Raw genomic sequence first — 13,106 nt, 5'->3', positions numbered from 1 at the left:
TGTTTATACTCACACAAGCATCAGTGTTAAAGGTGTGAAATTTTTCAAAAATTGAACTTGTTTTCTTTTGGTTAAATAAGATTTTAAAATACAGAAAATGAGATTGCAGGGGAAGTGCTTACCAAGATCAAGAATGTCAGTGCCAAATGAAACGAAAGATATAGTACATGGATGTGAATGGAGACCACCAGCTGGAGCCCAGAAGCCCATATCTGTAAGTTGTACTAAACACTTTTTTTTTTTTTTTTTTTTTTTTTTTGCAGATGGCATATTCTACAGACCTACTTATACATGTTTATGTGGTACATTGATTTTTCTTTTTTTTATAGAGAGTGGAAGGGAGGGGGAGAGACAGAGACAGAAAAACATCAACTTGAGAGAGAAACATCCATGTGAGAGAGACACATCAATTGGTTGCCAACCAGGGCCAGGAATTGAGCCCGCAGCTGAGGTATATGCCCTGACCAGAATCAAACCTGGGACACTTCAGTCCACAGACTAAAGACTCTACCCACTGAGCCAAACCAGTAGGACTGAAATCTACTAGTTTTATACTTATAATAATATCTTTTTACTGGACAACTTCTAGCTGTTAGACTTTTTAAAGCAATGCTATATTTTCTTACAAGTATTCTATAAATTAGTTTTAGTTTTCTTTTTATAACTAAAATTATTTTAATTTTTTAAAATAAATAATGTTTTCTATATAAGACAAGTGAGTAGCATAGTAGCAAAAATATTATGCATTTCATACTTATTTAAAAATGTATTTTTTTATTGATTTCAGAGAGGAAAGGTGAGGGAGAGAGAGAGAAACATCAGTGATGTGAGATAACCATTGATCAGCTGCCTCCTGCATGCCCCACACTGGGGATCGAGCCAGAAACCCGGGCATGTGCCCTGACTGGGAATCAAACTGTGATCTCTTGTATGCTCAATCACTGAGCCATGCCAGCTGGGCATATTTCATACTCTCAAATCTGATATGTTATATATTATTGAGAATTGTTTATTATATGATTATTAATCTTTTCCTAGATTGTTTATGTATAGTTATTTGAATACACTTCCACAGAGTGTTAAATCTTTTTTAAAAATATATTTATATTGATTTCATTTGTTTCCAGAAAGTTTTTTGTTTCTTCTCTGATCTCATTGTTAACCCATTCATTGTTTAATAACATGTTACTTAGCCTTTGTGTGTTTTTCAGGTTTTTTTTTCTTGAAATTTATTTCTAGTTTCAAACCATTATGATTAGAGAAGTTTCTTCTTCTTCTTCTTTTTTTTTTTGTGCACCATTCCCGGAGGTACTGCAATACATCGATGCGTGGAGTGGACGGAGCAAGCTCCTATTCCATCTCCCAGCTTCAAAAATCCATTTACTATATTGTCCTCGGATAGAGGACGTATCAGATATTAAACTGATAAGGACAGATACTACACTTGATCTTAGCCAAAAGGCCGAGAAGCGATAGAGAAGTTTCTTTATATTATTTCAGTATTCTTAAATTTATTGAGACTTGTTTGGTATTCTAACATGTCTATCCTAAAAAAAAAATGTTCTATATCTACTTTAAAAGAATATATATTCTGCTGCTCTGAAAATATCAATTAAATCATCTGGTATGGTGTGTCCTTTATGGTTGCTTTTTCCTTGTTGATTTTCTGTCTGGAAGATCTATTTTTTTATATCAGTGGGGTATTAAAATTCCTTCCTGTGATTGTATTACTGTCAACCTCTTCCTTTATGCCCAACAGAATTTGATTTATATATTTAGGTGTTCATATGTTGGGTGCATAAATGCTTAAATGGGTTATATACTCTTGTTGGAGTGTTCCCTTTATCATTTGTAGTGTCATTCTTTGTCTCTTACTATAGCCTTTGATTTGAAGTCTATTTTGTCAACTATAAGTTTTGCTACCACAGCTCTTTTTTATTTCCATTTACATGCAATATCTTTTTTCCCCTTTATTTTTAGTCTGTATCTTTTGTTCTGAGGTGGATCTCTTATAGACAGCATGTGCTGTATATGGGTCCCGTTTTCTTATCCATTCATTTACCCTATGTATTTCATTGGGGCATTTAAGCCTTTGTCATTTAAAGCGATTATTGATACAATAGATACATATTTATTATCATTCTATTCTTTAACTATGTTACTCTGCTGTTTTTTTCTTTTAAAAAATATATTTATTGATTTGTTACAGAGAGGAAGAGAGAGGGATAGAGAATTAGAAACATTGATGAGAGAGAAACATCGATCAGCTGCTTCTTGCATACCTCTTACTGGGGATGTGCCCACAACCAGGGTGCATGCCCTTGACTGTAATCGAACCTGGGACCCTTCAGGCCACAGGCTGATGCTCCGTCCACTGAGCCAAACTGATTAGGGCTGCTGTTTTTCTTTAAAAAGATCATATAACATGTCTTGTAATACCGGTATGATGGTAACAAACTCTTTTAGCTTTTTCTTGTCTGGGAACTCTTTATTTATCCTTCAATTTAAAATTATAGCCTTTTTGGGTAAAGTAGCCTTACTTATAGGTTTCATCACTTTGAATATTGCATGCCAGTTCTTTCTGGCCTGAAATGTTTCTGTGGTGAAATCACCCCACAGTCATGGGAGCTCCCTTATAGGTGATTAGTTGTCTTTCTCTTGCTATTTTTAAGGTTCTCTCTTTGTCTTTAACCTTTGCCATTTTAATTAGGATGTGTTTTAGTGTGAGCCTCTTTGGGGTCATCTTGTTTGGAACTTTCTGCACTTCCTGGACTTGTATGTTTTTTTCCTTTACCAGTTTAGGGAAGTTTTCTGTCATTATTTCTTCAAATAAGTTCTTGATCCCTTGCTCACTCTCTTTTCTTTCTGGTACCCCTGTGATGTGGATGTTGGTTTGCTTACTGTTGTCCCAAATGTCCCTTAAACTGTCCTCATTTTTAAACATCTTTTTACTTTTGCTGCTCTGATTATGTGTGTTCTGCTACCTTGTCTTCCAAATCACTATTTTGATCATTTGTTTCACCCAACCTACTGTGTTTGTTTTTTTTTTCCTTCTTGTGTATTCAACATTCCAGATATTGTATTCTTCATTTCTGATTAGTTCTTTTTTATATAGCTTTTAGGTATTATTCATGCTGCTGTAGTTCTTAGTTCTTTGAGCAGTCTTATAACCATTTAAAATATGTTTTTACTGATTTTTTTAAGGGAGAGAATGGAAGGGAGAGGGAAAGAGAAAAACATTAGGCATTTTTTTGAACTCTACATCTGGTCCATTGGTTGACTCCATTTCATTTAGCTCTTTTTCTAGATATTTATCCTGTTCTTTCATTTGGGGCATGTTTCTTTACTCCATATTTTGGCTCCTTCTTTGTGTTTATTTCTATGTACTAGGTATAGCTACCATGACTCCCTGTCTCAGTAGAGTGGCCTTATGTAGTAGATGTCCTGTGGGACCCAGTGGTGCAATTTCCTTGATCACCTGCACTGGGTGCTCCAGTATTGTCCCTTTTGTGGATTACGTGGGCCCTCCTGTTCTAATTGAGTCTTGATTGCTATTGACCCTTTCATGCATGGGGTCGACCTTTAGTCTTATTGACTGTGAGGATAAACTTCCAACACAGTGTGTGAACTGCTCTGCAGATGCTGATCACACAGAGCAGAATTTGCTTCAGCAGGGTCTGTGCCTATTGAGATCTCTCTTTGGATATGCCACTTGTGAAGCTAATTGTATCCTGATTTGATGTTGTCTAAAGAGGGCCACTGGGTTTATTAGTACTGGAGCCTCTTGGGAGGGATTTTGGTACAGGCCAATGTCAGACACTGCCTATGACGGGCCTTGATCTACCTGTTTGGAACTACAAAGCAATCCACAGTTTTTGGCTCTCTCTATTGGGCCTGGGCATGAGTGGGGAGGATCAAACTGCACACCAAGGCTGGCTTTACCAGCTCTGGGCACAGAGGCAGGTCAGCAAAAGTCCAAGGAATGCTGATACCTGCCTTTACCAGCTGGATAAAATATTTTTTAATTTTAGGATTTGGAGATTCTAAAATTATTTTAATCTGGAAACAATTCTAGAGCAAAACAACAAAATGTACCTTCAATGCCTTGTGTTAGTTATAGTCACTATCAGACTTTTAATTATTATAGATTTGTATTTTTAAAATTTTCTTTTCTTATTAATCCCTCAGATAAAAATGGTAGAAAGGCCTACCAAACATGCTGGAGTGTGTGGCCATTATGATTATTTCTATGCTCAACTTGACTTGTTAAGGAAGAGATACCATGAACCACATTACCACCATGTTTCTCATACAGATACCAGAGTTAAGGAGGATTATAGTCAGGAAGAAAACACCAGTCAATCACCAGGCCAATGGTAATGTGATTGTCTAATTTAAACTTTGGTCCTCTGAAAACATCTTGCTATATCAATGTATCTGCAATCCTTCTAAATTCTCCTAAAGTAAACAATCCAAGAACTTCCAAACTCTTCATTTCAAATATTTAATTCTCAGTTCCCTCGACTGTTTTTATTCATTTTTTGTTGTTATTAAAATGTTTTCAATTATAGTTGACATACAATATTATATTAATTTCAGGTGTACTACATAGTGATTAGACATTTATAAAGTGACTACTGCAATAATTCCTTAACCCTTTTTCATCCAAGTCTGATGGAGTTTATCTTCTTACTCATGCAGCCATTTAACTACAGGCACAAATTTATATTCTTGAATTTTTAATATTTTTTCTTCTTTGAGTAAATTTCACTGCCTGGAACTCATGAAGTATATATCATATTCCAAAGAGGTTATTAATATTCATAATTAATAATTGACTTATAATTAGATTATCATTTGAGATATATTAGAAATTAAGATATATTTCATTCAGCATTTATATTTTTGGGATTTTTTTCAGAATATTGATGTATTAAAAAAAATACAATGAAACTGCTGTTATGGCAGACTTTCAAAGAATTTGTTTCATAACAAATTTTTGCATATCTACAATATTTTTCATTCTTTATTGCACACCAATTTCAGTGTTTCTATGTTCAGAATAATTGACACCCATCCACAGTCCTAAAAATCTAAGTTATTTTAAAATATATATATATTTTATTGGTTTTTACAGAGAGGAAAAGAGAGGGATAGGGAGCTAGAAACATCGATGAGAGAGAAACACCAATTAGCTGCCTCCTGCACAACCCCCACTGGGGATGTGCCCGCAACCAAGGTATAGTCCCTTGACCAGAATCAAATCTGGGACCAATCAAATCTTGACGCTCTATCCAATGAGCCAAACAGGTTTTGGCATAAGTTATTTTTTTAAAAAATGGTGTTACCATCAAATTTTTTTTCTTTCAGGGATGATAAATCACTAACTTTTGGTAACTGTGATCATTATTTATTGTTGAAATATTGGCTGAATAATGAAAAATACAAGACTATGGGATGGTAGGCTCATCAGTTAATGAATGAAAAGATTAGCTATGGGAAAAGCACATGTTTAATTTTAAAAGATATTTGATGGTATTATAATTTTATACATCTTAATAACACATTTTCAATGATCTCCATGATTATCAAAAGTTGTGTGTTCCACTAGTTCAAATTATAATATTCATATAGTACTCAACTAGTAAGCATTTTGGTGCTGCCACAATGTCCCTTGCCCTTTCCCAGCCACAGGACAAATGTCTTCTAGTCTTTGCCTAGATCTGTGAAAGTATCTATTATTTTATTATAGATAGTCTTATCTCCCAAACTTTCACATAACATGGTAGAAAGGTCCTTCTCTTTCCTGAATACCGCTGCCCATAATACACCCCATCCTACAGTGACCCAGGATGCCCCTCTGATGAGTTGACTAGTAATCCCCTACTAATTGTTATTCCAGGCTCTCACTTCCAGCTTTCTCACTCTCTGGGTTCTGATTCTATGGGAATCAGGTGTTGATATACTTGTCTGGAGAAAGAGGAGTCTGTATAGGGTTGGAGTGTGTGTGTGTGTGTGTGTGTGTGTGTGAGAGAGAGAGAGAGAGAGAGAGAGAGAGAGAGAGAGAGAGAGAGAGAGAGAGAGAAGGAGGGAGAGGGAGAGAAAAAGAGAGAGAGAGAAGAGGAGGAGGAGGAAGAGGAGGAGGAGAAGGAGGAGGAGGAAAAGGAAAAGGAGAAAGAAGAAGGAGAAGGAGGAGAGAGGAGAGATAGGGAAATATAGAGAACATATTTTGGAAAGCCCTGGGTGACTGGAGTTTTTCTCATGGAGATATTGTTATGCCACCACTTAGGTTCCTGAGAGACATTAAGCTAAACATTAACCTCATTTGATTCCAGCGTTATAAGTGTCAGACACTGGCCAGACACCTGTACAGACCTAACCTACTCTCATCCTCATATCAATTCCTCTGAAAGAGTATCGTGCCCATTTTATATATGAGGAGCAAAGGCCCAGAGACCTTAATAAGCCTGTCATTTCATCCTATTTCTAAATGACTGACGTATTATCTTGGCTCTTCATAAACTCGGGACTGCTCACCATGATGTTCCCAAAAAAGTTATTTCTGAAATGATAGTTCTGGTTTTGGAGCCCTAGAATTTACTGTGTTCCAAAGAACTTTATCATGTAGTTTATACTATGATCTGAGTTTTTATTTAGTATCAGTAATTACAGAACTTCTTAGCAAAAAAAAAAAAAAAAGGCGATAAATATATAGAGAACATAGGTAGGTATAAGCTTAAAATGGTTTGATCAGGATTGTGCTGGAAAAATACCTTAAACATTGTGAGAGACAGTAAAGCCTCATTTTTTATGCATTAAGGATTTGTGTGCCAGCGTGAGGAGTAGAGGTAAAGTGATGGGACAGTATCCTGCTCCCAAGGAGCTGAGTGTAATATGGGAAACATATCAGCAACCATCAGGCAAATTAGGGCTGACAAGGCTGTAGATTAGAGGTCTGTACAGAGCATGATATGGTTGTGTCGTCCCCCCCCCCCGCCCCCCAACATATTATGAACTGTACAAGAATGGATTCTAGTCCTTCTGGGTCAGAATAGTTTTCTGTTGTATTTTCTCCTGTATCCCCAATTGTTACTATTCTCTTTACCTCCTTTTCTTTTTAATTTTTTTTATTCCAAAGATCTTCTTTTCCAATGTATACATTCCAAAACTTTGAGGTACCTCTTGAACACAGAACTTAAAGTCATAAGTGAATTGTGAATCTCATTATTAAGCTAAAAATTCACTTGTCAAATCGGTGACTAAGGTTAGTTAACATTTCCACTCAAACTGAACATTTTTATTTCCTAAGGCCTGCTGAATACCTTCAGAGGAAATTTGAAGCTCAGCAATATAAGTTGAAAGTAGAAAAGCAATTGGTGAGTAAAATACAATCAGGAATTTCCCAACAGTGTCTCTGTTCATAAATATTAATGAATCCTTAAGTCAAAGTTCATTCCATATAAAAGATCAAGACTACCTTCCTTAGTTTTTAATAGCTTAAAGAATAATGGGAATAGGCTTGAATTGGCGTCTGGGAATCCTGGTTTCTTCGTGGGCTTTATCACTTGCTGTGTGATGTTAGGCAGGCCATGCAACCTCTCTGAGCCTCAGTTTCCTGTTTAATAAATGATAGTTGTGGAGTAGATGAGCTTCAAGCTCCCCTTCTGTGTTGCAGTTCTTTGATTCTATTTTATTATAATCCTACATATTTTTTAAAGTGACTATTATTTTTTACTTGAATTGAAAGTTAACCTTTATTATTAAGTATAGTGTTAAAATTTTGGTGTTCAGGGAGGTTGGTTATGTATTCTATTTGTATCATTCTTATTTTGAACTTCTCAAAGATCCAGTTCTATTCCCCTAATCGCATGCTCTAGGGGTTGCTAAACTTTTACTGAATTTTAATTTAACAATTATAATTTTCCAGTTAGAAAATGAATCCTGGTATCTCATATGGTAGCATAAAATATTTATTGCCTTGGGTAAACAACACAAAAGGTTTTATTAATTTTATTTAATTTTTTTAATGTTTTGTACTTAAGACAATGTTGCTGCTCACTCTAAAAAGCTCTCTAGGGAAGGCTGGGGGAAGGTCAACGGGGGTGGGGGAAGGAGATAAATGTACTACTATATGTAATACTTTAAACAATAAAAAAAACACACACAAAACTCTCAAATATGAGTTTAATTGTTTAAAGAAAAAGGTCAAGGTCAGATCAGAATATGTTTCCTAATGCAAGAATGTTTTATAAATTATTTCATTCAAATAATAGGGTCTTCGTCCATCTTCTGCTGAGCCAAATCACAAGAGACAAGAGCCAAGAAGTAATGGAGAAGAGCCTAGATTCCAGGAGTTGCCGTTCAGGAGAAACAAAATGAAGGAACAGGTTAAAAACAGTCTGATTCCAGGGCCATTGTACTTACATCATTGTTTTTTGTACTGTGCACTGTACATGCCTGAGAGAGCCTGTTGTACAAATATTTGCTGGACAGCCTTGTGTGAAGCACCAGGCAGGTGGTTTTAGGAGACACAGAGAGATATAGTTCACCTTCTCTGAGAATGCAGCATGGCTAAGTTCATAAAGGCTATTTACTTTGGATTGATAAAGTACCTGCCATCATTAACAGCTGTGAAATTTGTATTAGTTACCTAGGGCTGCCTGAAAGCACAGCAAACCGGGTGGCTTAATACAACAGAAATTCATTGGCTCATAGTTCTGGAGGCTGGAAGTCCAAAATCCAGGTGTTGGCAGGTCCAAGCTGCCCCAGGAAGCTCTAGGGCAGTGGTTCTCAATGCCTCGACCCTTTAATACAGTTCCTCATGTTGTGGTGACCCCCAACCATAAAATTATTTTTATTGCTACTTCATAACTGTAATTTTGCTACTGCTAATGAATCGTAATGTAAATATCTGTGTTTTCCGATGGTCTTAGGCTCCACAGCAGCCTAGAGAGGAGTAAAGTTTGAAATTAATTTAGACAAATATATTTCTGAGGAAAATATTTTTGAAGAGGAAGAGGTATGTCATTAAGTACATAAATATCTAAAGAACTGCTAGCAGGATCACCTAAGACCACCAGAAAACACAGATATTTACATTACGATTCATAACAGTAGCAAAATTACAGTTATGAAGTAGCAACAAAAATAATTTTATGGTTGGGGCCACCACAACGTGAGGAACTGTACTAAAGGGTCGAGGCGTTAGGAAGGTTGAGAACCACTGCAGTCTAGGGGAACCCCTGTTTGCCTCTTCCTAGATTCTGGTGGCTTGTCAGCAGTCTTGTGCAATCCTTGGCTTACAGCTGCATAAATTTATTCTCTGCCACTGTCACATGGCGTTTTCCCTGTGTGTGTCTTCATATGGCCATCTTCTTAAAAGGACAGCAGGCATCATACTGGGTTAAGAGCCCACTCTACTCCAGTTTGACCACATCTTAGCTTAGCTCATTATGTCTGCAATGATGCTCTACCAAATGAGGTCACATTCTGAGGTACTGGGCGTTAAGACTCCAACATATCTTTTCTGAGGAGAAAATTCTACCCGTAAGAGGATTGTATATAAAAGTAGGATATATAAAGTAATTGAGATTATGTATCACAGGGAGAGAAGTGCCACAGCCAAAATGTAAGGTGGTTATCATCTTTAGGGGCAACAGGCTTTCTAATTCTGATTATATATCCCACATTGTAAAACTGTAGGCTGTGTAGAGATTATTTTGTTAAGTTGTTCACAGGCATTTACCATTTGTGGATTGGGATTGCTTTCTAGGAATATTGGAAGCAGTTAGAGGAAATACGCCAACAGTACCACAATGACATGAAAGAAATTAGAAAGAAGATGGGGAGTGAACGAGAGGTAAATAAGTTCATTCTTCTAAAGGAAATATCGTATTATTGATTTAGAGCTAACTAAATTGAGCAGGTGCTAAAAGTAATGACTTCATAGAAGAGATAACTTTTTATCATGCAAATTTTTAAATAGGAAAATTGTAAGATCTTACTGAAGCGTTGCTTTGTTGTGGTTTACTTCAAGCTACCCAGATGATGAGGGCATCTGACATTCTCAGGAAGGGTGATTATGAAAAATGCTTGTTAATTGTTTCTCTCATAAATTAGTCAATAATTATTGACTGGGCAGCCATACTACACCAGAACCGGATTAGATGCATTAAGAAGTTCATGCCCATCGGTGGTAAAAAAAAAAGACAAAAAAAAAAAAAAGACCAGCATTTACTGAATTTTGTGCAGTTGAGATGATTCTTGAAAATCCCTTAAAGGAATCACTTTGGAAGCTCATTCTTCCATCTTTTAGGTCACTGTTTTTTCAGTAGAACTCCTGATGAAATAGCTGGCCTGTGTTTGGAGACCATGTTATATAAAAAATACATGACATTTAAATACTAGAAACACCTCCGTGCTCAGGAATGCTTCTCCTATGAGAGGCCTGTGGACACTGAGACTGGACATGACACAGCTGGGCTCCCATCTTACTGGTACTTGGGTTGCATCCTCATTGAGAAAACCATCACACTGCTGCTGAAATTGATCTTTCTCTCCCCGTCTCCCCCACCCCCTAGTGAGAGCCTTAGATGAATTAGCATGTGGTACAATTCAGTTGTATGTACTAGAGCTTCACATGCTTTATCTCATTTACTCCCAATACCGAAAGGTTAAGTACCTCATCCGCACAAGGCAAACTAAATAAATACCTAATTCTAAAACCTCTGCTCTTTCTAGCCTATGCTCTTCTACTCATAAATAGTTGGAAAGATAAGACACACATGTACAAGGCAATTTTTGAACATGAATGAATATAGTTAAGCTCTGTAAGTGCATAGGAGGAAGGATGAGCAGCCTGAGGGTTTTCATGGAAGAAGAAAGGTGGAGCCTAAATTGGGTCTGAGAAGAAGTAGAGTTCAGAGAGGCAGGGCTAAGGAGGAGGCATTCTGAAAGACCATGCAAAGGTTCAAATGGAAGGCTAGATGTGCTGGGAGGGGCAGGTTGGAGGTGGTTCTCTTCAGAGCAGAGGCTTGGTTGGTAGCGGGAAGCCTTATACCATTGTCAGCCTTATTTTTAAAGTAGGTCGGTGATAGGAAACCTGAATCAAGGAAAGATGGAGAGTGGACATTTCTAGAGAGACCATGAAATAAGTACTTGGGGAATTGGGGGAGACCAAGGCAGCCATAGGGAAAAGGAGCCATAAACAGAGCTCTATCCAGCCACCATTCGTCCCTGGGACAGCAGGTGGAAATCATTTCCTCACTAGATCCCATTTAAACCCTGGCCAAGGCTCATCAAATAGCCTTCAAAACTGACCCAGAATCAATCTCATTGACTGTGTGTAATTTGTGTTAAAGGAAGACTCAACAATAAGTCATAAGACCTATCTGGTGAAGAAGAGTAACCTGTCCATCCACCAAGAGACACCGGAGGAAGAGGCACCTGTGCAGGTGATGGTTATTGTTAGACATCTATATGCTTCCCAGGGAGTTTTCCCTCGCCTGTTGATCCTCACCCCTTATAGTGTAGTATAATCATGTGGAGAAATATCTAATGCAATGCCTGGTCTGGGGCGGGCCCAGGCATCCTGTTTTCAGGAGTTGACTGGGTGATTGAGTGTGCAGCCAAGTTTCAGAACTGCTCTTGTGAACGCATGAAAGTTCAGCTTTCTGGATGGTATTCAAGTCAGGATCTTAGACACATTGGTCAGGAAATCTGACAGTTAACCTCTGTTTCATCTTTACAGTTTTGGAGAGAGTAGAGAACTGGTCAAAACTGAATTGTCAAATGGCTCTCTTCCTCCTCCTCCTCCTCCTCCTCCTCCTCCTCCTCCTCCTCCTCCTCCTCCTCCTCCTCCTCCTCCTCCTTCTCCTTCTTTTTCTTCGAGGTCTTCTATCTTTTTTCTTCAAGGTGCCTCTGGGCTTGAGTTAGGGCAGGTGAGTTAGGGCAGGTGAGTGAAGGCTGAAGGCCTCCTTGAATGTTTTCTTTTATGAAAGACCCTGGGGCCTTCACTTGATGACAGAGAGATCTAAAGTAGACGGAGGTTGAATTTGCACCCAATGAGGTAAATGGGGCTTAGGAGTCTAAGTTGTATTTTAAGGAAAATAAAGCAATATGATACAATTGAGACAACCAGACTACACAATCAAATCAGACAACCACCTCCACAAATATAAGTAAAATACAAAGTCACAGTCCTATTTCAGAGTTCATAATATTTCAAGGCAGAAAACCCCCCTTCCCAAGGTAGCAGGGCAAACAACTACAGTAATAATGATTCAACCTGCCACATGCTTTAGTGAAGTACATACAAAGGCTGTGGTAACACAGATGAAGCAGTAGTCGATTCTAAGGAGAGATGATGGAGACATGCTGTGCAATAGTGGAGAGAAGAGAGCATTAAGAATACACACACATGGAGACGCCAAGGAGAGTCATAGATTTCTGGCTTGAAAGGGATAGAACCATTTCCTAAAATGGGGAAGAGAGTAGGGAGTGAGCTTGTTGTGGGGGAAATGAAGAGATCCCTTTGGCCCTGGACAATGTGGCTCACTTGGCTGGGTGTCGTCCCTGCACTGAAAGGTTGCTGCTTTGATTTCCAGTCAGACCACATGCCTGCGTTGTGGGCTCAATCTCCAGTGGGGAGTGTGCAGGAGGCAGCTGATCTATATCTCCCTCTCAGATCCCTCTCTCCCTCTCTCTCTCTCTCTCTCTCTCTCTCTCTCTCTCTCTCTCTCTCTCTCTCTCTCTCATCAATTAAAAATCGAAAAAACATATAGTTCCCATTGGACATGTTAAATTGAACATGTTGGTTAAAAAAGATCTCAGATTGCATACCTGCTTCAGGGCCTTTGCCCTCCTGCTCCCTCTGATGGAATGTGCTTCCCCCAGACCTTCATATGCCAAGGTCCTACTTTATTCTAAGGCTTAAAGCAAATACTAGTAGTCTTTTCCTGCATTGCTCTCACCCCTACTTTATGCCATTACTCCATTTTATTTCCTTTAGGGCATTGGCTGCCAACCTTTTGGACCTCACAGATCACTGGTTGGTGGCCGCTGCTTTAGGGCACTTAAAACTTTCTGGAATTATGCTGTTACTTTGT

The 13,106-nt window shown here is 38.1% G+C and overlaps 1 protein-coding gene across 1 annotated transcript in view; it reads left to right on the top strand.

The window, feature by feature from the left end:
• Window positions 1–13,106, top strand: part of NEK5 (NIMA related kinase 5) — a 74,315-nt gene that overhangs the window by 32,788 nt on the left and 28,421 nt on the right. The window contains exons 10-15 of the mRNA XM_084879362.1: window positions 81–214; window positions 4,189–4,376; window positions 7,310–7,376; window positions 8,274–8,387; window positions 9,773–9,859; window positions 11,361–11,453. Coding sequence (XP_084735488.1) covers window positions 81–214; window positions 4,189–4,376; window positions 7,310–7,376; window positions 8,274–8,387; window positions 9,773–9,859; window positions 11,361–11,453 — 683 coding nt within the window. The remainder of the gene's footprint in view (window positions 1–80; window positions 215–4,188; window positions 4,377–7,309; window positions 7,377–8,273; window positions 8,388–9,772; window positions 9,860–11,360; window positions 11,454–13,106) is intronic.

This window comes from Pipistrellus hanaki (genome assembly GCF_964339955.1).
Source record: "Pipistrellus hanaki genome assembly, chromosome: 3".
In the NCBI taxonomy this organism is placed as follows: Eukaryota; Metazoa; Chordata; class Mammalia; order Chiroptera; family Vespertilionidae; genus Pipistrellus; species Pipistrellus hanaki.
Note: the sequence above shows the minus strand (reverse complement) of the source record. Positions and strands in the feature narration are given on the sequence as shown.